This window comes from Macaca nemestrina, chromosome 1 (genome assembly GCF_043159975.1).
Source record: "Macaca nemestrina isolate mMacNem1 chromosome 1, mMacNem.hap1, whole genome shotgun sequence".
Classification (NCBI taxonomy): Eukaryota; Metazoa; Chordata; class Mammalia; order Primates; family Cercopithecidae; genus Macaca; species Macaca nemestrina.
The window spans coordinates 99,235,938-99,260,981 of record NC_092125.1 but is presented as its reverse complement, the minus strand read 5'-3'; the positions used below and the strand labels follow the sequence as shown (position 1 = coordinate 99,260,981).

General features: G+C 50.9%; 1 protein-coding gene across 5 annotated transcripts in view; it reads left to right on the top strand.

The window, feature by feature from the left end:
• The window catches only part of LOC105498176 (VANGL planar cell polarity protein 2), a 28,336-nt gene extending 5,235 nt beyond the window's left edge, over positions 1-23,101 (top strand). For 4 of the 5 annotated variants that reach the window (XM_011770082.3, XM_024798083.2, XM_024798081.2 and 1 more), the window contains 7 exons: positions 9,958-10,218; positions 10,370-10,490; positions 13,266-13,873; positions 14,680-14,816; positions 15,317-15,452; positions 18,453-18,684; positions 19,529-23,101. In XM_011770082.3, coding sequence (XP_011768384.1) covers positions 10,148-10,218; positions 10,370-10,490; positions 13,266-13,873; positions 14,680-14,816; positions 15,317-15,452; positions 18,453-18,684; positions 19,529-19,789 — 1,566 coding nt within the window. In that variant the 5' untranslated portion in view covers positions 9,958-10,147 and the 3' untranslated portion in view covers positions 19,790-23,101. Of the gene's footprint in view, positions 1-1,701; positions 2,751-9,957; positions 10,219-10,369; positions 10,491-13,265; positions 13,874-14,679; positions 14,817-15,316; positions 15,453-18,452; positions 18,685-19,528 lie in introns of those variants that run through there. The other variant, XM_011770081.2, reaches the window with a different exon arrangement.
• The last annotated feature ends 1,943 nt before the right edge of the window (positions 23,102-25,044 follow it).

Below are 25,044 nucleotides of genomic sequence, written 5' to 3'. Positions count from 1 at the left end.
GCTGAAGAAAGAAGCAGAGAGGAGGAAGAGGCATTTTGGTTGCTCTCTCAGGCAGTACCTGGATATGGTCTAATTTAGAACAGGGCCAACGCTGCACCTAAAGGTGGTTCCATCTTATTCTGGGGTGTTTCTCCTTACAGTGAGGTTATGGGAGCAGAAAGTGGAGGGGATTGGCTGTGGACCCACTAAAGGAGAAAAGGTGGGAACTAACATTTTTTAAAGCATCTATTGTGTGCCAGAATCTGTAATATTCTGTATGCATTATTTTGCTGAAAACTCTTAACCTTCTGAAGTAGGCACTATTATTCTCATTTTATAGATAAGGAAACTGAGGTTTGGAAAAGAGGAGCGACTCACCTGAGATTACATAGCTCGTAAAAGACTCTGCCAGGTCTGACGTCAGTGCTCTTCCTTTTTCCCAAAGTTTCTTCACCTTCCCCGACTGTCATTCCAGTTAGGTCTGATTGCTCATTATTGCCTTTAATCTTGCACTTGAGTAATTCCCCCGTTTTCTGAAAAGCAAACATGAGTCCACTGTCAGCCTGAGGAGCAGAGAAGCCTACCCTTGAGGGTGGGAGTCAGAGAACGATCTCGTCTCCAGGAGGAGCACCTTGGTGTCATAAACCTGAGGTGGGGCTGGCATTTCTGCAGAAACCTCTCCTTGCTGGGCCATGATTTTGCAGAGTGGTTGAGGGAAGGGAGTGACTGTAGGTTCTGGCCACCATGGCCCATGGGATCTTGTTTGTGATTGGGAGGAGCCTGGTCCTTATTGTCTATAGGGTTTTTTCACAGCCCCTAACAATGTCCTTCAGACCCCTGTTTTCACCAGAGTGTTCTTGGCTCCCTCAGCCTGGTCAGAGACAGAGGGTGTGTTTGTTTGTGGGTCTGGAGAGGGGGTTCTGTTATTTATTTATTTATTTTTTTGAGACAGAGCTCGTTGCCTAGGCTGTAGTGCAATGGTATGATCTCGGCTCACTACAACCTCTGCCTCCCTGGTTCACGTGATTCTCCTGCCTCAGCCTCCCAAGTAGCTGGGATTACAGGCATGTGCCACCATGCCCAGCTAATTTTGTTAGTAGAGGTGGGATTTCACCATGTTTGTCAGGCTGGTCTCGAACTCCTGAGCTCAGGTGATCTACCTGCCTCCGCCTCCCAAAGTGCTGGGATGAGCCACTGCGCCTGGCCTAGGGGGTCTGGATTTTTAGGGCAAGTAGGGTTTAGATAGGAACAGGTGCTGAGCCCGAGGTGTGAATGCAGTCACTTAAAAAACAACAGACTGTGAACAAAACATGCATTTTGTCACCTGCTTTACTTCAGGAATGGAGATGGTAGATATAAGGGATGGGGGAGATGAGAATTTTCAGCAAAGAGTGAGAATCTTAGGTAGGGGGGTAGTCAAGATGGTGGAGGCTGGCTGGTACTTGGGCCTTTCAGCTGTCTCTGGTTTTCTAGATAAGAACTAGCCAAGTTGCCAGATCCAAGGCTCTGGGCTGAGGCAACAGGAGGTTCTCAGGATGGGGATACCCAGCTCTGCCACCCTCACCCCCAGTCACACTGTATCTCACACTCTACTGCCTTCCTACAATTCAGCCTTTCCTGAAAGCGTCCCCATGTGTTCTTCCCCCGCACTCCATCCTCACAGCTCAACTCCCCCCATCCACAGCAAGCCCAAGGTTGGCTAACTTCCCCTTCCCAGGCAGGGGCTGGGTGAGTAGGTTTTGAAGGTCTTTTGGGGCCAGGGACAGTTGCGGCCTACCTTGAGCAGCAGGCTATGAAGAGGGGGCATTTGTTTTTGGAGTGCACAGGAAGCTGGCTTATGGGTCAGCACAGCTCACCCACCTCCCATTGTCCACCCTTTCCCTGAGGTCCACCACACCTCAAGCTGCCTGTTTTCCTTCTTGGTTCTTCCACAGCTCACCTGGTGGGCAGGTAGGGGCCAGTTCTCTGCCTAGGTCAAGGGAGGAAGCAGCTCAAATCCTGGTGGTGGAAATTGTGGCGCCTGCCCATTGGTAAAAATTAAATGGAGAATCCAGAAGCCCTGGTTACCTTCCCACCAGCTTAGTGTCCCGTCTTCTCACCGGCCCCCACCTGGGACAGATGCCAGGGGGATTACTCACCTTTTCTCCTGCAGCCTTTCCACCCCCAGTGTTCTCTGCAAGACTGACTGGGAATGGGTCTGGGGAAGGCTAGGGCATGGGGTGCTATGGGACATGTATGTACACACGTGTGTGCTTTTGTGTGCTGTGTTGGGGGGCAGGTACCTCTGGGAGCTGGGATGGGGGTGGGGGTGCTGGAGACACAGCAGAGCAGGTCTTTACAGAACCTGCCTAGCGAGGGTGGGTGGAGCTGGGTGGAGCAGGCAGGAGTGAGTCCAGGTTTCAGAGGGGCAACAGAGTGTGGGTGTATGTGTGTGGGGGGCAGGTGTTTCGGTGTGTTCTGTGGATTTAGAGGTCCCCAGCCTCACCCCTGGCCTTAGACTGAGGAAAATTAGGGAAGCAGGTGGAGAGGGGCTTGGCTCTGGCTTCCCCAACTGCTTTTGAATTAGAATGCAAGCTCAGGTATCCTGGCCAAGAGCCTAGTCTGTGGGCCCTTCTCCTGTGGTGCACCCTGCACTGCGGTCTGCTGGTGAGAAGCTGCTCTGGAAGCCTAGATGCCTGGATGACCCAAGCACGGCCAGGATCCCACCCCTCCTCTGCCACTCAACCCAGTGAGGAGAAGGATCCTGCCCCCACCCTGGGGCTATGAGGATGGTGAGCTCATGTCTGGGGCTGTCCTGGGAGAATGCCTGGTTAACAGGGCGGGGGTGGGGCACCTGGTGCCAGTTCCTGGGCTCCCTGCTCTGCCCTTCCCACCCCTCAGCCCACCAAGATCCAGCTGTTCTCTCTGGCCTCCTGGGCAGCACTGTCATCCACGGACAGCCTTTTTCAGGGTTTAGGAATGCGGGTCGGGACAAAATCTCCACCCTATTTGTGGTCCAGGACTGGAGCTGTTCCTTGCCTACGCTGTACTTTAGTCGTTTTGGTGATAGCAAAGCCTAGCATCTCCGGATGGGTGGCTTGCCCACGGCCCAAGGCTGGGTGGGGATGAAGGAACATCACGGTTCTTAGAAGTGGTAGAAGGATGGGTGCAGGAACCACCCCTTTTGGGGATAGAGGCTCTTTGGTTCTGGCTGTCTTAGCTGAGGCCTGTCTAGTCTCTGTTTCTTTGTCCCTGGTGAGAAGAGGGGGCAGAATGGAGTCAGCAAATCCTCTCCTGTCGTGGCCCTCTTGCAGTTGTGTCTACTCAAGGAAGCAGCGTCCAGAGCAGTCTCATGGAGAAACCTGGTCTCACTCCAAGAGAGCACCCCTCAAAGTCAGTGTTAGTACGATTTTCCAACAATCAGAGGAGGCCGGAAATGGGCTGCTGTAGAAGTAGTGGCCATGAGGGAGTAGTGGCACCCAGAGAGAGAAGTAGTCACCTTCTCTCTCTGGGTCCCAGAGAGAGGCCCCTTTCAGCTTGGTGCTGGAAACTGTTGAGAAGAGGGTGATTCAGCCAGCTGTGTCCTCCTGAAGGGGAAAGGGAAAAGGAAAGGGGTGTCAGGGAGTGATGTGGGCATAGTCAGAGGTTCGGGTACCTTCCTCTCCTCTGTGGAAGCCATGTTGGGTATCTGCATTTTCAACCCACACCCATCAACTTCAGCCCCCTACCAGGGCCTGACAGCTCTGCCTGGGTTAAGCACATCTGTGAAACTCAGGGGAGGGGTGTGACAAGGAGGAAAACCAAGCAGGGCTGTGAAGTGGGACAGCTGTATCTCGAGTCTCTGCTGTGCCCTGCACTGGCCTTAGGCGTTGGTGAGGTGCCTGACTGCACAGAGAGCTAGCTCCTGGGATCGTGAGTTGGGAGGTTGGACTCTCAGCTTAGTTCCTGCCATCTCCACGGCTGAAGGTGGGCATCCAGCACTTTGAGTGGAACTTACATTGATATCCTTGGACCTTGGCGCTACGGTTGGTGATGATTAGGGAGCCAGGCAGCTAGGGGGTGCCCACATGTATACCCCTGCCCATGGGCTGCAGTGGGAAAGGGGTGCAGGGCATATGCAGGAAGACCCAGGCCCCTGTGTAGGAATCGGAGACCTTTAGTGGGCAGGGGCCCACAGACGACTCTTCAGGCAGGGTCTGAAGCAGTAATCACGCCCATTTCCCTGTGTTCAGGCAGAACCACCCTTCTTTAGTCCCTGACTGTGGAGAGGAAAATGGTCCTATCAGAGATCTCTGCTCCTGTCTGAGGAGAACTTGAGGCTTCTTGTCCTCTTTCCCATCGTCTTCCCACCCGGCTGGAAGTCTTTTAAAAATCAAACCCAAGCACCCTCTGCAGCTCGGCTGGCTAGGTGCTTCCAGCCCTGTCCTTGGTGATGAGGAAAAATAGGTGCCCTTTTTAGGTGCATGTTTGTGCTCTGTCCCCGCCCCCCTTTTCTTCACGAGAATCACCCTGGTTTCCACAGCTCTTTCTCCCAGCCCCATCTTCATCTATGCTCTGTCTCATTACCCCACCCCAGGCCTAAAGTAGCTGGGACTGGGCTGCGGGGTGGGCCCGGGCTAGAGCAGTGGCAGGAGGTGGCGCCTGCAGCTGCCTGCGTCTGGTCATCGGTCCTCAGCACGCGCCACGCATGGGGGTGCTGGCGTTTGTGTTCAATGCCTTGCCCACTTAAGCTGCCTCCTTTGAGTGGGAAATGGGAAAGGGTTGGTCCGCCCTGGTCTGTGTTTTGGCCAACACCCACCTCCCTTATACACACACAGACCCCCACACCCACACACACCCACATACACACTACTCTAGGGCCCTGCTCCCTCTTCCTGTTGCCAGGTTCTGAGTGTATTTTTTCCAGAGGCCTCCAATTGTTTCCTGAAGAAACCTGATCCCAGAGCTCAGACAAAAGCTGGGGCCGCCAGAGGAGAAACCCCATTCTCTCCTCCTCTGTCCCTATCGCCCCCACCTCTATAACCTCCCTCCCTTTGGATGCTGGGTATGGGTTCCAGGACCTGGCTGCCATCACCTAGGCAACAGGGGGCTTTTGTTGCCATGGTGATCAATGTGGGAGAAGCTGGGCAGCCGGGACAAAAGCCCCCACATTCCCCCCCGCCGAGCTCCCCCCAATCCCCTTGGGATGATACTGAGGCACATTCCATTAATTTTATTTCTGAAAGGCCTTTGGAGGGGAGAAGGGTCTCCTTTTTGTAACAGGCTCTCTCTTCTCTCCCTCTCTCCTCCCTGGCCTCTTTTTAACCCCAGATAATCCATGGTTGGTTTGAGCAGGGGACTGAGTGTGTGTGTTTGTGTCTTGGGAAGTGGGAGGCAAGGTGAAAGGCAGTGGGGCACATTCCTTTTCTACAGCCTCCCCCTTCCCCAGACTAGGGCAGCTCCCTGTCCTGCACCGAGTCCGGACTTCCCTCCCCGTCTCGTCATCCCTTTTGACATTTCCACTTGTTGATCTCATCCAGTGATCCCCTCCCCCCATCTCTTCCCTGGGAACGCTGCCCACCCGGGAGACCCTCCAAACCCCTGATTCCTGAGACTGATTAAATAAGGGGAACTTCTGCCCTTCTCTTTACTCCCCTCCCCTCCCTCCTCCCAGGCCCCCCAGCAGCAGTGCTTGGATTAGTTCCCTGAGGTACTTGAAGACACAGCAGGCAAGGGTCTCAGAAGTCGGGTTCATTTTTGGTGCCTGTGTTTGGTAGGGAGGAGAGAAGCGTGTTTTGGTGCTTTTTGGGCTCCCTGACTTGGGTTGGCAGGCCAGGGGAGCAGGATTCATGTTGAGTCTTTAGTAAGTAGCAGGGGAGGAAGATAGGGGGCACTAGGCTGGGCAGCTCAGAACAAAAGGATGGGAGGGGACTGGCATCCTTGTCTGGTTTGAAATTTATCTGGAGGGGAAATGCAATGGCATCAGTTTACCTCCTGGGTGTGTTTGAAGTGGTGGTTCTGGTTGGTGTGTGTGTGTGTGTGTGTGTGACTGCTTTATTTAGTTGTACTAACAGCAGGATTTATTTATACCACCTCTTTCTCTAGTCTCAGAGGAAGTGCCTGGGGATTGGAGTATGAGTGATCCTGGAGCTAAAACTTGTTAATTGCTTAACTAATTACTAGCTGAGCCATTTATAAAAGCACTTCTTTCACCCTCGTGATCCTTACGGCTACCCCATGAAAAAGACATCATTATCTTCCCTATTTTACTAATGAGCTTACCAGGCTACAGGCACAGAGATGTTAAGTAACTTGCACATGGTCACACAGCTAGTCAGTGGAAGAGTTAGGTTTTAAACTCAGATCTTTGAGTGCACATCCCTGGCTCTTCTGGCTGTTGGCTTTGGCAGATGGTGGGTATACAGGAGGATGAGGAGATGGACAGCCTGGGATCTAGTGTGTGTGTCTGGACTCTAGTCCATGGCAGTTGTTTACTTCTCCACCCCCTTTTCTACCCCCATGTCACTCTGTGACCCACTTATTATCTTTGAGCCTCCTGGCAAAATTCAGTTTTTATGAGGAAGACTAGAAAGAATAGGCTGGAACCACAAGAGAAATGCAGGTGAGATGTCTAAACTATATGGAGGGATAGGCCAGTAGAATGGGTCCTCAGGAGAGTGGGTAGATGAGCCCAACATATATTTTTCAGGTAAGTGGATAAATAAGGGTCATTTTTGCTGCAAAGATTTTTGGAAAGTCTTAAGGTTGGGTTAAGGTATTATGTCTCTGTCCTGTAAGTGTGTCCTTATCACACACATGCTTTGACATGGGGATACTGACAAATATAACTAATCCTATGGAGGATTGCGTCTATAGAGCTCTGTTAAGAGGATGAATGAATAGATTTCACATTCATCTCCCTACAGTCATTATAGTTTTCCTGAGAGCCAGAGAGGTGTACAGTCATGGATGTTTTGGTCAACGATGGACTACATATATGATGGTGGTCCCATAAAATTATACTATTGTATTTTTACTGTACTTTTTCTATGTTTAGATACACAAGTACATACCATTGTGTTACAGTTGGCTACAGTGTTCAGTACAGTAACATGCTGCACAGGTTTGTAGCCTGGGAGCAATAGACTATACCATAAGGCCTATGTGTGTAGTAGGCTATACTACAAAAACACAAGGTTTGTGTAGGTACGTTCTCTGATGTTCCCAGGATGCAGCTGCCTAATGACACATTTCTCAGAAAGTATCCCTGTGGTTAAGCGAGGCATGACTATGTTCATTTACTAGGTTGGTATCAGTTCCTTGCTCTGCGCCCATGGGAGGGGAGATTGATATAAATATGTATCAATCATATTGTTTATTCTCAAATTACTGATGGTTTAGAGTAGTCGGAGTAAAGGTAACTATACACAGCAAATCCATTTATCCATTTTAGTCTTTTTTTTTTTTTTTTTTTTGAGACAGAGTCTCGTTCTGTCGCCCAGGCTGGCGTGTAGTGGCATGATCTTGGCTCACTGCAACTCCCGCCTCCCAGGTTCAAGCAATTCTCTGCCTCAGCCTCCCGAGTAGCTGGCATTACAGGCGCCTGCCACCACGCCTAGCTAATTTTTATAGTTTTAGTACAGATGGGGTTTCACCATCTTGGCCAGGCTGGTCTTGAACTCCTGACCTCGTGATCCACCCACCTCGGCCTCCTAAAGCACTAGGATTAAGGTGTGAGCCACCCCGCCTGGCCCCATTTTAGTTTTTAACATAATCAGCCTCTCAGCAGCATTTGACCTGGTTGACTTAATTGCCACCTCAAAACACTCTTAAATTTCTGGCTGCCTTGAGACCCCACTCTTCTGGCTCCCCTCCTTGTCTGGCCTTCTCATCCCATTTGCTGCTTTTCCTCTAGACATGTGTACATGTCGGGGTCCTTTATGTCCTTATGTAGTCCTCTCCCTAGGTGATTCCATCTATCCCCATAGCTTTTCACACCCTCAGTACCTCCAGCTCGGACTGTCCTCCAAGTCTGGCTCCTCTGATACCTGGCTGCCTACTGTCTCATGGCCACTAACTTAGCAGGCTAGAAGCTGAACTAATTGTCTTCCCTCACAAGGCTGCTTCCTCCCCAGTCTTCCCTACCCTACTGATGGTGCTACCATCTGCTCACTTGTTCAGGCTGGGGATTCTTGACACTCCTGTCCCGCTCATTAGGTCCTGTTGATTTGACGGTTATTCACTCTTCTGTGGTTCTACCCTTAGCAAGCCTGTACTACTGCAGTCACCTCCTTACTGATCTCCCTGTTTCTACTTTTCCCTCTTTTCAATCCATATCTGCATAGCTAAAATCCTTCGAAGTTTTCCTGTGGCCTTAGAATAAAATAAAGTTCATGCTCTTCACCTGGTGCCTGGCAGTCTCTGCAGTGCCACCTTCTGCCGCCCACTCTCTTCCTCAACTCTGGCCCCACTGGCCTTTGTTGGTTCTTTAAATACAACAAACTCTTTCCTGCCTTTGGCCTTCACACATGTGATTCCTCTGCTCCTTTGCTTGGTTAATTCCTGTTTCTTCTTCAGGCCTGTGCTGAGATGTCATTTTTTTTTTTTTTTTTTGAGACGGAGTCTCGCTCTGTCGCCCAAGCTGGAGTGCAGTGGCCGGATCTCAGCTCACTGCAAGCTCCGCCGCCCAAGTTTACGCCATTCTCCTGCCTCAGCCTCCCGAGTAGCTGGGACTACAGGCGCCTGCCACCTCGCCCGGCTAGTTTTTTGTATTTTTTAGTAGAGACGGGGTTTCACCGTATTAGCCAGGATGGTCTTGATCTCCTGACCAGATGTCATTTTTTTCAGACTTTCTAGAACCGCTAAGTTTAAAGTAGCCCTTGCCCCATGTGGTGTCTCTCATAGTTTCCTGTTCCGCCCTTCCATCCATAAGTATAAACGACCTGCAATCGGTCATTTATACTTATCTGCTTACTTGTTTGGTGTGCCCTCTTCCCTGCTAGACTGTAAACTCAGGGTTTGTTATACTACTTTACACCTAGCAGAATACATGTTCATAGAAGGTGCTCAAACAAGATTTGATGCGTCAATGACTGAAGATAGGAAGTAAGTGCTCAGTGGATGATGATGACTGTTAGGGGAGTCAGGGTCAGCAGGGAAGATAACATTGGGTGCTAGAGTATGTGGGGGCTCCTATGAGGGGGTGGGGCTGGGCTCTGAAGAATGAGCAGGATTTGGGTAGGGATTAGAGAGAGGAGAGGTCATCCTCCTCTGCAGAATCAGAAGGTGAAGTATGGTTGAAAGATAAGCCTATAAGTAGGCAGATAAACTTGTGCCTTGCCTATTTCAGAACTTTAGGCAAGTAGAAACTTGTCTTCTCCTCCCACCCCCACCATATTATCCATAGTTTCCACCCCTCACCCTCACCTGGGGGTGTGCATACGAAGCTGCCACACCTGATCTTACCAGTAACCCTGGGTGTGTTTGAAGTAGATGCTGGGGAGATGGTACCAAGGGAAGCAGCCCGCTGTGGGCACACTCAGAAAGTATGAGTGAGGGGAGGAGGTGTAGCATGTGGAGGAGATGCCTGGGGTAGCCCCTGGACAGAAGCCAGCTCCTTTCTGCTCTCTGAGGTGTCCATTGGTTCAGCCTGTTGGCTTGGCCAGAACCTGCCCTCTTCATGCCTCAGTTTTCCTGGCTGAGAATAGGGAAGCAATGCCCTGCTCCTCCCTTTCAGAGGGCTTGTGGTTAGGTCATTCTGGGTGAGCCTTCCTGCCCTGGGAGCCTTTGCTAGCCATCTTCCCCCAGGCCTGAGTCCGTGGCACAGCCTGGCAGGGCTCTTTCTAGAGGAGGGTAGGAGGAACTGGGCCCAGTGGACAGCAGGAACCTGGGTGGAGATATTCTCAGGCCATGGCTGGGCTCATTTGAGCCTTCTGTGGCTATTGTGTGTGGATGGTCTTCCTCTGCTCTGACCCCATAGAGAGCTCAAGCCGCCTCTAACCAGCTTCTTCCTCTCACCAGGAGCGTCGCTGGATTTTCTCTGAGACAAGCCCACCCGTCCAGCAAAATAGAGTCCCTCAGGGTGACAGTTGACTTCCTGAAGGTGCCTCTTGGCCTGAAGAAGCCGGTGCTGAAGGAGGTGGCTGTGGGGCCCCCCAAGAGGCCCCAGCCTGCGGCCCTGGAGCGCTATAAGGCGCGGCGTTCAGACGCCATGGACACCGAGTCCCAGTACTCGGGCTATTCCTACAAGTCGGGCCACTCCCGCAGCTCCCGCAAGCACAGGTGGGCAGGCATGTGGGGTGACGTGTGGCGGAGGGAGGGTTGGGGGCTGTTAAGAGGTGGGCACGTGCAGGGGTGGTGGGATAGAGTGGCTGCCGAGAAGACCCTGGTCCACTGCTGGACTTTCTGTGCCTCTTCTGGCTTCCTGCCGCAGGGACCGCCGGGACCGACACCGCTCTAAGAGTCGAGATGGGAGCCGAGGGGACAAGTCGGTGACAATCCAGGCTCCCGGGGAGCCCCTGCTGGACAATGAGTCCACACGAGGGGATGAGCGGGTGAGCACCGGGGATGTGGTGGCCCAGACTGGGCATTTTCAGACTGCTCCTGAGGGGCTGGAGGCTCCACAGACTGGGGGAGGGCTTGGAAACCTGGTCTCAGACAGCTGCCAGATTGGGGAGTGTGTCTTGGACCTTCAGGAATTTCAGTATAGAGATCCCTCTGGAAGCAGCAGCCTCTCCTTCCTTATCTCCAGAGGCGTGGGGGGGGGTGACCTGGGCTGTGTGATGGGAAATTGCCCAGCTCCTCTGCAGCTGCTGCCAGCCGGTCAGGCCCGCTGGGAGTCTGGAGCAGGAGGGCGGTGGTGGTGGCTGGGCCTGGGTTGTGTGTGAGCAAAGCTGAGTTTTCCTGGAGCCTCAAGGTGTGGGCGCTCTGTGCCCTCTGGTGTCAGCCTGTAGAATGGCGTCACCTAGGTCTTGGGAAAGGAGTATGGGAAGAGTAGATGAAGAAAGCCTGAGGGAGAAGAAGTGAGGCTGAGGGATGGAGCAGAGACCCCCGGAGAGAGTTCTCCAGGACAGGGGGGAGCAGGTTTTCTATTCTAACCTCTGTTGCCCGCTGTGCTCACCTGGTAGGGAGGACAGTGGACAGAACACAGTCCTGGAATAGGGCAGAGGCAGGATTCGAGGTAACACTGAGGTTGCCCAAGACTCATTCCTCTTGGGAGCATCTCTGGGGGCTGGAGATTCCCAGCTCCTTTTTCCTCAGAAGAAATCCTTGTGACTGACATTAGGAATTCCTGGGCCTTGGGAGCAGGTCAATACCTGAAGGAAATGTTCTTTTTCCCTCTCTGCCAATCCCTTCTCCCTGGGGCCTGGTCTCCTGAGTTCTTGAAGTGACCCTGAGGCACGACCAGCTCTCCTGCTGTTGGGGAGGAGATCCCAAGCCATTGGTCCTTGGAGGGGGTGGGCAGTATGTCTGGGGGTCAGAGGGCAGGGAACAGACCCAGGGCCTTGAGCTGAAAGCAGTCAGTGCATCCGCTTTCTATCTTCACATCAGACTCGTTCCCCATCCTGTGGAGGGGAGGTTCCTCAGCCTCCCTAATCACTGGTGCTGTCGGGCTGCCTTCATCCTGTAATCTGAAACTTCTAAGTGTCAGGATGTGATTCCATATCCCCAGGCTGTCTCAGGAGTGAAGGCTGTGGGTGCTGAAGGTGGCTGGTGGTCTTGGGACTCCTCTGTGGGATGACCTCCAGCCACTGCAGAGAAACAGCTTGAGCAGACCACACTTAGAGGGGCACCTGGGGACCTCATCCTGGCCACCTTCTTGCCTCTAGGGATAGGCATTTAGATGGCCCAGCAGAGGTGGCCTTGCAAACCAGAGACCCAGAGACCCAGGGTGGCCTTGAGTCTGCACAGTGTCCTTCACACCTTCACCCCTTTACCCCTGGAGTCTTCTCTTCTTCTCTGTGCTGCTTTGGTCAGGTTACTCCCTTAGTTGGAAACCTTCAGTGGCTCTCCATGCCTGGATAATAGGTGCTTATTGCCTAGCCCAGCACTGCAGCATGGCCTGCACAAGCCCCGCCTGGCTGTTCTCTGCCTCACCTTCCTGGTTGCACCTTGCTGTGCTTCTGCACATGGATCCTCTGCTCTCATAGCCCTTGGGTGCCTCAGTTCATGCCATTCCTACCCTGGAGGCTCCTCCTCTAGCTTCTGCTGAAATCATGGCATGCTGGAAAGAACTTAGATAGGGCTTCCATAATTTTTTTTTTTTTTTTTTTTGAGATGGAGTTTTGCTCTTGTTGCCCAGGCTGGAGTGCAATGGTGCGATCTTGGCTCACTGCAACCTCCGCTTCCTGGGTTCAAGCGATTCTCCCACATCAGCCTCCCGAGTAGCCACAGGCACGTGCCACCATGCCCGGCTAATTTTTTTTTTTTTTAAATTTTTAGTAGAGACAGGGTTTCTCCATGTTGGTCAGCCTGGTCTCAAACTCCTGACCTCAGGTCATCTGCCCACCTTGGCCTCCCAAAGTGCTGGGATTACAGGCATGAGCCACTGTGTTCAGCAGGACTTCCAGAATTAATGTTAATGTTTGAGTGATTCATGTGGATCTTGTTAAAATGCAGATTCTGGTTCAGTAAACGTGCGGTGGGCCTGAGGTTCCGCCTTTCTAACCAGCTCCCAGGTGATGTCCACACTGCTGGTCCACAGATCACATTTTGAGTAGCCATCCAGCCCTTAGAGATCATTTAGTTCAGCGATTCTCAATCTTGGATGACCACTACAATCATCTGGGGAGTTTTTTTTTTTTTTTTGAAAAGGTTCACAAGCAGATCGTATTCCCCAGTAATTAGTATTATTTTCCGACCTCCATTAAGTGTTCTAATGTGTGCATCTGGGATTGGGAACATCTTCCTGGGAGCTCCCCTCCCCCAAGGATCAGCTCAGGTCCCACCTGCCTGCTTTGCTTGGCGAGTTTGCCCTCGGATCCCAGTCACTGCCTGAGCAGCTCCTTCAGTATTTGTCCTGTGCTGTCTGCTCTGAGGGTCATTGCCGCATGTGTGGTTTTTTCCTCTCTCACTGACCAGTGTCCAGCTCCCCGAGGGCTCGGGTCTTGGACTTGGCCATCTGCAGAGGCCAGACTTGGACACACAGTGGAGCTCAGTAAATACTTTGATGGTTGCGTATTTGTTGATTACCCTCTCTTCTTTCTGCCTTCTCCTTTCCCATGTGTTCCTCTCTGCCTCCTCTCCCCTCACCCTTTCTCCTGTTCATCTCCTCTTCCTCTTCTTACCCTTTCCTCCTTATTGTGTGGCTGGCCCCCTTCTGCCTGTAGGATGACAACTGGGGGGAAACGACGACAGTAGTAACGGGCACCTCAGAGCACAGCATCTCCCACGATGACCTCACGCGCATCGCCAAGGACATGGAGGACAGTGTCCCTCTGGACTGCTCCCGTCACCTGGGTGTGGCGGCAGGGGCCACCCTGGCGCTGCTGTCTTTCCTCACGCCGCTGGCCTTCCTGCTGCTGCCCCCACTGCTGTGGCGGGAGGAGCTGGAGCCTTGCGGGACGGCCTGCGAGGGCCTCTTCATCTCTGTGGCCTTCAAGCTGCTCATCCTGCTGCTGGGCAGCTGGGCTCTGTTCTTCCGCCGGCCCAAGGCCTCGCTGCCCCGCGTCTTTGTGCTGCGCGCCCTACTCATGGTGCTGGTTTTCCTGCTCGTGGTCTCCTACTGGCTCTTCTATGGTGTGCGCATCCTGGATGCTCGGGAGCGCAGCTACCAGGGCGTGGTGCAGTTCGCCGTGTCGCTGGTGGACGCCCTTCTTTTCGTACACTACCTGGCCGTGGTCCTGCTGGAGCTGCGCCAGCTCCAGCCTCAGTTCACGCTCAAGGTCGTGCGCTCCACCGACGGCGCCAGCCGCTTCTACAACGTTGGCCATCTCAGGTACTAGCCCACGGCTGGAGAAGGGTTGGGAGGGAAAGGGCATGGGAGGATGTGGAGTGACTGCTAGGGTGGGAGGGTGTGATGGTGGGCTGGAGGTGATGGGCTTGGAGGGCTATGTGGGAGGCAGTTGAGTACTTTGCACCAAGTAGGTTTTCACCAATGTTTGCTGCTTGATGGGCAAGTTCATGTACACGTTGTGGGGCAAGATCAGTTGGGAGTTATGAATTGGGAATGAACAGGCATTTAGAGGTAGGGAATATTAGAGGGGGATGAACCAAAGGGAAGAAATATTGGGGGGGGTGCACAAACGGGCTTTTTGGAATCCCCTCTCTAGTGGAATCCCCACTCTTTCTGGGAGGCACAGCTTCTTGTGAGCACTCAGTGGCCTGTGAAGTGACCTGGCCAGAGGAGGGATCCCCAGAGAAAGAGATAAGGAGGAGAGTTCCTCAGCTGCCAGTAAACAAGCTACCCCTCGAGGCCACACAGAGTATCAGTGGCACATCCTTGGTCCTGTAGAGAATCTTGGGGGAATGCCGGATGGGGATGAGATGATCTTTGACTGGGGACCCAGGCCCAATGCCCTTTCTCTGCTGGGCTTTGGCATGGCGGGGAGGGACTGGAAGGCCCAGCCCTGGGGAAGGCTTGGGAGCCTGGTAAGTAGACCTCAGGCCCAGAGTCGGGCTTCTTGGAAGCAGCTTGTCCCTGTCCTGTGTCCTCTCCTGCCCTGCCAACCTGCCCTAATGTGTCCCTTCCCCTGTGCCCCTTGTCTGTCCCTTCTCCGCTCCCTCCTGCCGTCTCCCCCACAGCATCCAGCGCGTGGCAGTGTGGATCCTGGAGAAGTATTACCATGACTTCCCTGTCTACAACCCTGCCCTCCTCAACCTGCCCAAGTCCGTCCTGGCCAAGAAAGTGTCTGGCTTCAAGGTGTATTCCCTCGGAGAGGGTGAGCAGCCCTGCTCCTCTGCCCTTCCCTGTCTCTTCCCAAGCAGGACTCCAAGTTCCCGCCTCTCTCTTACCCTTCGTCCCTTGCTTTTTCCTTTCCTTAGCCTATGTTCCATCCGCTTCTGCTCAGTCACTTCCCTTGACTCCAGGTGGCTGAGCTGCTCATCCTACTTGCTGTCCCTTTATGCTATGGCGTGTCCCCTGATCTGGCTCCTCAGTATCTCTCATCAGCCCTGGTCTAAGCCCTTCAGCTCTCGGAGCTGCGGAACCCCCTGCACTGGGGAGGAACCCCTGCAGGACTCCTGCGCTTTCCAGTGCCTTCCTTTTTGCTTTCCTGTGGCCCCTCCCAGAGGTGGCCAGGAGGGTTGGGATTAGGAGGTATTGCTGGGTGGTGGGAACAGCTTCTTCTGGACATGTCAGGCTGCTGTCTCCAGAGCTCCTGGAGTGGGAAGAGAGGCCACACTCTGATGTGACCATCTCCTCTATCCTGTTCTTGTGCAGAAAACAGCACCAACAACTCCACTGGCCAGTCTCGGGCTGTGATCGCAGCGGCAGCTCGGAGGCGGGACAACAGTCACAATGAGTACTACTATGAGGAGGCTGAGCATGAGCGAAGGGTGCGCAAGAGGAGGGCCAGGTGGGTCCCTGGGGGAGAAGAGGAGGGGAGGTGCTTGTTGGGTGAATGGGGAGAGGAAGACCAAGGAACTTCTATAACTGCTGGAAATATAGAGCAATGATGACATGAGTGGGGGGTGTGTTTGCTTTCCATTGCTGCCCTAACAGATTACCATCAACTTAGCAGCTGTGAAACAGCACACATTTATTATCTCCCAGTTCCGTGGGTCAGGTGTAGGCTGGCTGGAGGCTGTGCTCAGGCCTCACAGGCTGAAATCAAGAGGACTCTCATCTGAGCCTATGCTTTCTCTTTCAAGCTCATTATTACGGGGAGAATTCCGTTCCTTGTCACATAGCCCCATAGGCAGTTTACAAGATGGCAGTGCACTTTTTTTCCCAGCAGAAACAGGTCTCTAACTTCTGCCACCAGCTGGAGATAACTCTGATTTTTTTTTTTTTTTTTTTTTTTTTTTTGGTATTTTTAGTAGAGATGGGCTTTCACTATGCTGGCCAGGCTGGTCTTGAACTCCTGACCTCATGATCCACCTGCCTCAGCCTCCCAAAGTGCTGTGATTACAGGTGTGAGCCACCACGCCCAGCCCAACTCTGATTTTTAAAGAGCTCATGTGATTAGATCAGGCCCAACAGGACAGTCTTCTTTTAAGGCCACTGACTTGGCACATTAATTACATCTGCGAAATGTACCAAGATTGTTGTCTAATGAGGGGATGGGAGTCTGGTAGAAGTGGAGGGTATCTTTGAATTCTGCCTGCCACAGTGGGGTAGGGACCCAATAAAGGGATGTGAGCTTTACCTGCAACAGCACGGACTCAGGCTAGACTAGCCCGCCTACCAGGAGATCTTGAGGGGACTCACCAGATGGTGCTTTTGTTGCCTTCAAAAAATGAGGTTTTAGTGCCTATATTTTGGTAAATTCTTAAATGCCATCCTCGCTTCTCCCTTTCCCTATTCATATTATTACGTGAATTTAGTCAACTCTGAAGAATCTTACTTGGTGCCTACTCTGCCGGGTTCCATCTTGGTCTGTCGGGAGTTCCCTGAGGGAGGAGCAGAGTGCCTTGGGACTTGACTACACACCTGCCCTCCGCCCCATCTCCCACACCATCTCCAGGTTTCAAGGGCAAGAGGTAGCCCTTACTTTGTTCTTATATGAGGCTGGCATCCCCTGTAGTAGAACAAAGATCACCAACGCCATTTCTGTGGCATTCCAACCTCTCTCTAATTGTCTTGGAAATGGCCCTCATGGGAAGGAAACCAGTGATGTCCCTACCCCTTTACCTTCTGCTCTGACCAGGGTCATCCAGTCTCCTGTGCTGCCACCACCATTTTTGGCACATAGAGGACTCTTTCCTTTCCCCATTACCTTGCTTGTAACCAGGAGCAAACTTTTTCCTTTGTTTACCTGAGATAAAAGGATCTTCTCAAAGGGAATTTACTGAGAAATGTAGGGGAAGCAAGAGAATAAAGAAAGAAATGATAGACATACACAGATCCACACCTACATACCCAGAGTCCCATCTGAAATGACTCAAGTTCCTGGGTTCCTGGGTTTCTGCATAACAGGCCTCACTTTCTTTCTTTGTCCTGTCACTTCAGGCTGGTCCTGCTCTTAGGCCAGGGGGCTTTTACTTTGGTTTTTGGACTTGAAGTGCAGATAATTGGATTAATGGCTCTTTTCAGCTTCTAACATATTGTCATTATAGGGTTTTTCATGGTTCTTTGTTCTGTTTTCTCTTTTCCTCCAGTTCCCACTTTCACTCCAGCCCCACATTTGAGGCATCCAGTTGAGTGTGTTTGATTTCCTTAAAACCCATATGTATCCTTGTGCAAAGTTAGTGTTAGTGTAGTGATCTTTGTTGGTGTTGGTGTGTGTGTCTGTATGCTTTTTTTTTTTTTTTTTTGAGACGAAGTCTTGCTCTGTCGCCCAGGTTGGAGTGCAGTGGCGTGATCTCGACTCACTGCAACCTCCGCCTCCTGGGTTCAAGTAATTCTCCTGCCTTAGCCTCACCAGTAGCTGGGATTACAGATGTGCGCCACCATGCCCATCTAATTTTTGTATTTTTAGTAGAGATGGGGTTTCGCCATGTTGGCCAGGCTGGTCTCGAACTCCTGACCCCAAAGTGCTGGGATCACAGTCATGAGTCACCGCGCCCGGCCATCTGTATGCTTTTAATGTAAATGGACTTCTTTTTCCTGCTTCCTCCTTAACACTGAGTTTTTGAGATTCATCCAAGTTGCCTGTACATCTAGTTTGTTGCATCTTTTTGCTGCACGGTAGTTCGTGGAATACTCCCAACATCCTATCCAATATTTGGTTTATAGTTACTTCTTTCTTTTTTCCATTTTGATGGAAAAGTAGTATTTTACTAACATTTTCATTTGCATCTCTCTAATTGCTGGCCAGTAACTACTTCGTATATTCTTTAGCCTTTCAGTCCTCTTGTGAATTTTCTGTTCACCTCCTTTGCCCTTTTTTCTCTAGGCTTCCTGCCTTTTTCTTCTTGATAGAAATTGTAGCAAATTCTTTGCATGTTCTAGATATGAATCCCTTGTTGGTTTTAGATGCGTATATTTTCCCCAGCTCCATCAGATGTCAGTTAATGTTGCCCATGCGATCATGGTTGAATAGAAATCTGTCTTTTTGATGTAGTCATATCTATTAATTGTTGACCCAGTGAAATATGATTTGGGGGTCTTATTTAAGAAGGTTTTCCTTAAAGTTGGATGGAATGCTTTGTCTTTCCTATAGCACAGTTCCCAGTTGTCTCTCTGGGGTTTGACACTAGGTTTGCCCTCTGAATCCCTGGGTTGGGCCCAATGAACTCTGACTGTTTACTGTTCCCAGTGGGAGAAAGGCACGATTGCCCCTGGCTTTGTATTGCTTTGGGTGAGCACAAAGGCCTGACCTCATTCAGGCAGCTGGAGTGTTGGAGCTAGGGGAGAGGGGTGGGGTGGTGGAAAGAGAGGTGGGCATCTGGCCCAGTCCCCTCCTGTCCCCTAGGCTTGTAGTGGCAGTGGAAGAGGCCTTCACTCACATTAAGCGGCTGCAGGAAGAGGAGCAGAAGAACCCCAGGGAAGTGATGGACCCCCGGGAGGCAGCCCAAGCCATCTTCGCATCCATGGCCCGTGCCATGCAGAAGTACCTTCGGACCACCAAGCAGCAACCCTACCACACCATGGAGAGCATCCTGCAGCACCTCGAATTCTGCATCACGCATGACATGACGCCCAAGGTAGGCCTGCCCTGCTGCCAGCATCCTTCCTCCTTCCCCAGCTCCTCTTCTTTCCCACATTCATTTTCCCTGATTCTCTCACTACTTTCCTCACTGTTCACCTCATTTCTCTCTCCTCATCACCTCCTCTTTATAATCTTCTCTCTCATTCCTATTCCACCTGCCCCATCTGTGTGGGGTGAAGTCTTTAGGTGGATGAGGAGAAGGGAGTCCTCAGGACCATTTTTGGGGATGGCTGAGACTTAGTTCTAATCTCTATGAGGGCTCTGGAATTACCAGATCCAAAGGCCCACCTTTACCCCCATTACCCTCTTCGCCTCCACTAGCTGGTCTTGGCTTTGTGTCATTTTGAGCCATTGCCCACCCTTAACTCTATTGCCAGCTTCCAAGAATTGCTTTCCGTGAGCCACCCTTGGTGAGCAGGTAACTAAAGATGTTGCACTTTAACCTTGACACCTCTGGCTCCCTCCTGGTGCCAAAAAACAAAACCTGCTTGGCATTAATCATATAAGCTGTGTGGGAAGGAAGGAAGAATGAGGGAGGGCTTACCCAGGTCACAGCCTGGTGCAGGGAGAAGAGCAGCAGATGGGGGTCAGGGGAGCCAAGTTCAGTCCTACCTGATGAGCCACATCCCCTTGTGCACTCCAGCTTCCTCATTTATAAAATGAGGGTCTGAAGCAGATGATCTCAGGCCCCTTCCTGCTGTAACATTCTGAAGTTCTAGTTCATATGCATAGAGTGAGCTCAGGGACGTCCTTGTTGTCTTTGGAAACTATGCCCCAGGGGATGAAGGATAGTGCGTAGGCGACAGAGATTTGTATTCAGCCCCTTCTTTTCTCTTCAGGCCTTCTTGGAGCGATACTTGGCGGCTGGACCTACCATCCAGTACCACAAGGAACGCTGGCTGGCCAAACAGTGGACACTGGTGAGCGAGGAGCCGGTGACCAACGGGCTTAAGGATGGCATCGTTTTCCTCTTAAAACGCCAGGACTTCAGCCTGGTGGTCAGCACTAAGAAGGTCCCATTCTTCAAACTCTCCGAGGAATTTGTGGATCCCAAGTCGCACAAGTTTGTCATGAGGCTGCAGTCTGAGACCTCAGTGTGACTGTGCAACAGCAGGGGGGAGTGGGAGACTCTGGAGGGCTCCTGAGGGAGTAGGAAGGGGCTTGGTTCTCAGGCCCAGCCACATTCCTGCCACCCTTCTTCTTCTTGCTCTTGTTTTTTTTTTGTTTTTTTTTGTTTTTGTTTTTTTTTACTTGAATTAACTTACCCCCACCTTCTCTCGCCTCTTCCTTATTTTACCCCATGTGAACCTGGACCATCCTGCTGTCAACAGTACCTGGGAAGGACCCCTCCCCCCTGCCCCCAACAACTTTTGTATTACTCTAGGCGCTGCAGGAATCAGTGCCTCTCTCCCTCTTCTTTCCCTACCTAGTCTTTTCCCAGATTGCAGTCTCTCCTGAAAGGGCACAGGACCCTGCTAATTGTACCTTCCCCTCCTGAGCCTCGACTCACAAACCCAAGTTCTTGTAGCATTTCTCTTCAGTGGCCCCAGCAGGGTTTCTCTGGGGCACATGGTCATGACTCCAGAGAGCCACAGTGCCAAATTCCTCCAGGGCAGCAACTAGCCCTCCTGTCCCTCACACCAGCCACAACAAACCCTGGGTTCTGGGGCAGGGATACTCCTGCCACACAGTCTGAGTTAGGAATCTCCTTGCCAGGAGCATTTGCTTCCACATATATTTAGAGCAAAGAAGGATCCCATCCTTTTCCCAGAAATCTCCACCTCATGTTTTTGGTTTGTATGGCCACGTGACCATAGGCAAACAAGTGGAAACTGTCTGTGACCACTTTTCCAGGGACTTGGGGGAAGGTACCTTTCTTCCAATGTGTCTTTCCTAGGCAGTCCCTGAGGAGGAGGGCTGAATAGATCCCTGAGGGTTTGGAGAGACCCCCATCATTGACTCCTGCTCCCTGACCCTACCCTCACTTTCCTCCCTGCTCTTCCCAGTGAAGGATGGTAAGTCCTGTACAGACTTAGTGGCTTGCAGACCCTGACCCGGCCCCGGTGGTCTTAGACAAATGTTTTTATTTTTGTCATCAGCCACCCCTGTCCTGCTGTCTTCTCTCAACTCCAGAGACCTGTTGCCTCATCTCTTTTGGGGAAGAGCTGGCAGCTCCTCCTCATCCCCTGCCTTAAGTCCAGTTCTTTGCCTCAGGGGTCTGGTTTCCTTGGCCTTCCAGGGTCCCTACCCCTTTTCTCCCTGCCTGATTCTCTGAGCTCTGGGCTCCCTCTGTACTGGGTTGAGGGACAAGGATCACTGCCTTTTGTAGGTACTTCACCCCTCACCCCATTTTAGCTTCCATAGTCTTTGCACCAAATCCAAATTCTTGATAATTTAGATCTCATTTTGAGCAAAATTTGCTGGTCCTCTAGTAAATCTTTTCAATATAAATCTGAGCCTTTGACTCAGACATTTTTGCCAAGGAAAACAGAATTAGGAAGTACCCATATACATCTAGCCAGGATCCACATGGAGGACCTTTCCAATGGCTGCAATGACTAGGCCATTCCTCTGAGTAACTCACAGTGTCCCTTTGTAGGCCCTTCTTTTCCCTGGAAGACTCGTCGGTACTTACCTTGCAGAGCACATCCTGGGATAAGATCCTCAGGGTCTCACCTGGGAGGCCCCCTCTCTGTGTAGTGCCAGCCCTGGGAATGATGGAGCCTAGTGATCGGGGTTTCTCCTGCTGTCCTTTCTGCAAAAGTTCACCTGTTCACCCACCACATGCCAGAGAGGGGCTCATTGGCCAATGCCTACCTTGCCCCCAAAGGGGTGGGTCGTGGAGCTCACTTAGGCATGGCCTCTGGCTGGGGCCAGGGTTACGAGATAGGCCTGTATGAAATACGTCCTGTTCTGGGGGTCTGTCTCTTTTCTTCTCTTCAAAATCCTTGTGTCAGAGGAGTCCCTTCTTAGTCACATAAATACCTCACTATCCTGGAAAACAGGGCCTGGATGGTGACTGGGGTCATTGCCTTTGGGGGCAGGATGGAGTGTGGTGTGGTCTGAGGAGCAGATTGGGGTTGGAGAGAGGGAAAGGATTTGGGATCTTAGTTGCTGTCCTAGGTTAGGGGCAGGGGAGTGTTTATTTTAAGATCCTGCCATGTTTTTAATCACTGTGATTTTTTTTCATTCCCCTTTCCTGAAAAAAAGAATTTTCTCCTCCAACTCTCTCTCTAAGCACTAAGGGCTGTGCCTGAGAATGGTAACATTTTGGTCTTTTGCGTCAGAACTGTGGTATCTTTGTCTTCTTTCATTGTTGTTATTATTATTATTATTACTTTTGTTTTTTAAAATGTCAGGATGAATTGTCAGACGTATGGCCATGTGTTTGTCCTCTGCTTCTCCTCTGTGGGAAGTTGTCTCCATGCTGTAAACTGCTGTGGGGTGTGCGGCTGACTCAGTCCCTCTGAGCAGTTTCCCCACTGTGTCTGTCCCATCATGCGCTGGATCTGCTCATTCTCCTGCTGTGGGGGTGTGCCCACCTCTTACCCCCTAGACACCATAGGGCTGGTGTGGCTGGGCCTCTCCAGTACTCTCTTTTGTGTGACTCATGGCATCCTCGCTCATCCCCACCGTGCCTAGCAGGCCTTCCTTTTCACCACCTCGGAACGCTTGCCCTTCCTCCCTCCACACCAGGACGCTGTGCCTCAGTCCTTCACCTACCTCGCCACTCTGCCACTGTCCTCATTGGTCCTTTCTCCTAAACTAGTCTTTGTGCTCTCTTTTTTTCTCGTTTATTTCCCTCTTGTCTCTCATCTTTTCTTCCTCTTCCCCTCCCATTTCAGTCCTTTGCTTTTCTCTTTCCCATCTCCACTCAATATTCCAATGGCAAACCCTGATGTAACACCTTTGATGAGACATCGGGCTCTCCGGAACTTTCTCATTTGACACATCTTTTCCCCAGGGTTTGTACTTCTCTTCTTTCCCAGGCGAACTCCCCTGTTCCTCTGTGGTGTCTGTCAGTCTGTCTGTCTTCTCCTTCCTCTGCCCTTCCCACGGGGCAGTATCTGCTGATGGATTCAGTCCTGGTGTGTGATTGTTGTGATTTGTTCTTCTGTGCGCAAAAGGAAGGGGGCTTTTTGAGTCCCTTCCAAGTGAGATTGTAAATGTAGAATTTTCCACTGTTGGATCTAGATTTTTTTTCTTTTTTTGGGGGGGGGTTACAGAGCTGAGACCTTGTGCATGCATGTAGAAAATTGTAAAATGTAAATTTTTTTTTAATATATAAAAAGCTTGTTTCTACAGTTTGCAGTGGATCTAAACATTATGGCAATTTTAGGGTTTTTTTCTTAAACATAGGAACTAAAACTGTACAAATTTTTTTTATATAAAATAAAGACATTTGACTTTTGTGGGGGCATTCTGTTGCTTTTCTTTCTTTACAGGAATGGGAGCAAAAGAGGGCCAGGGGAGAATGAATATATACTCCTTGTTAGGGAGGGAATGGGCAGGAGGGGGCAGTGTGAGCCCGTCATTGCTCTACAGGCCTTCAGGGTGTGTTGGAGAGAAATGGGAAAATGAAAAAGGAAATTGCTTATTCCGAATCCTGATTCTAAAGAGAGAAAAACAAGAATATGAGGACTCAACCACTTCCTGGTGTAGTTGTCAGGATAGAGAAAGAAAGATTATTTCCTGGGTCCACTGTCCTGAGCAAGCTTGTATCTGTATGGCCTCTAGGACAGGAGTGGGTTTCTAAAACGTCTTTTTTTTTTTTTTTTTGAGACGGAGTCTCGCTCTGTCGCCCGGGCTGGAGTGCAGTGGCCGGATCTCAGCTCACTGCAAGCTCCGCCCCCCGGGTTTACGCCATTCTCCTGCCTCAGCCTCCCGAGTAGCTGGGACTACAGGCGCCCGCCACCTTGCCCGGCTAGTTTTTTGTATTTTTTAGTAGAGGCGGGGTTTCACCGTGTTAGCCAGGATGGTCTCGGTCTCCTGCCCTCGTGATCCGCCCGTCTCGGCCTCCCAAAGTGCTGGGATTACAGCCACCGCGCCCGGCCTTAAAACGTCTTTCTAAAACAGAAAGTGCCATAGGAATTTCAGGGGATAGTTGAGATTTCAGTCAATGGTGACAACTCATCACAATTCATTGAGACAAGTTTCTGAAGTATGTGTCTTAGTTCTAAATATGTAGAGAGCTCATTGCTCCGTTGTCACTGTAATGCATGTAATCAGGCACTAAAATCATCCTCAAGAGATTGGGGCCCTTCTCCCAGTCTTACCTGGACCTGACCTCTGGGACTTTGGGCAAGATGCTTCACGTGTAAACAGCCTACCAAGGTTAAAAACAAGCATTTCTGTATGGAGATGGCCTATTCACTAGATTTCCTCCTCTTCTCCCCTGCCTCATACTCTGCCAGGCTCTGGGGATGCAAAGGCAAGAGAGGCTCCATCCTGGAGGATGACCCAGTTTACAGGGGTGACAGGCCGGGTGACCCTAGTGCAAGGCTTCATGGTGTGTTCTCAGGCAGAGTGTAGACGAACCCTGGCTGAATTCCAAGGAGCTCGAGTTTCCTTCTTCAAGAAATCTAGGGAGTTTGTTTAAGGCTCAAGATGGGGGAACACCCTTACCTTGAGATTACGTTTTGTTCATCTAAGTATTCCTAGAATCGAAACCAGTTCCTCGCATATAGTTGGTGCTCAATAAAAAATTATTGAATGAATAATGAACTTAACAACTAACAATACAATAGGGGCTCATGAAAGGGATCATGTACTTGCTTCTCCCTTTAAAATTACACTCCAGTCTTTCTCATGTGAAAACAAACAAAAATACTTCCCCCTTGAAACTGCATCCCCATTCTCACAGCTCTGTTCTTTTTGTAACTAGGCTTGTAGAATAGTTTCACTTGCTGTTTTCAGTTCATTTCAGAGTCAACTTGTGACTTACATTGTGACCAAATTTCTACCTTAGCATGCCTCTGAAATTATTCTTGTTCTCAACAGTGAAATGAAGTATAGTAAACACCTTTTAAGTTTATTCTTTATTTAGTGCCTATGATGTTCCCAGCCTGATGCTAAAGTATTTTCTCTGGTAAAGATATTGGATATGGTCCTGCCCTCTCTGAGCTAACCTTGGTGGACCCTTGAGGAGCCTAGTTAACCTCAGGGACCTCCTCCTGTAATGCTGGCCCCAGGAATTCATAGATTTAAAGCCAGACCTCAATATTTGATTGATAAGATCATATTTTCTCTAGAGGTTTGCTGCAAGCAAAAGTGATAATTCTGACCATTTGCCATGCAGCAAAGAGTATTTGTAACTCTTGTCTGAAAGGATGTGTTTTCCATGGGAGTACTTCAA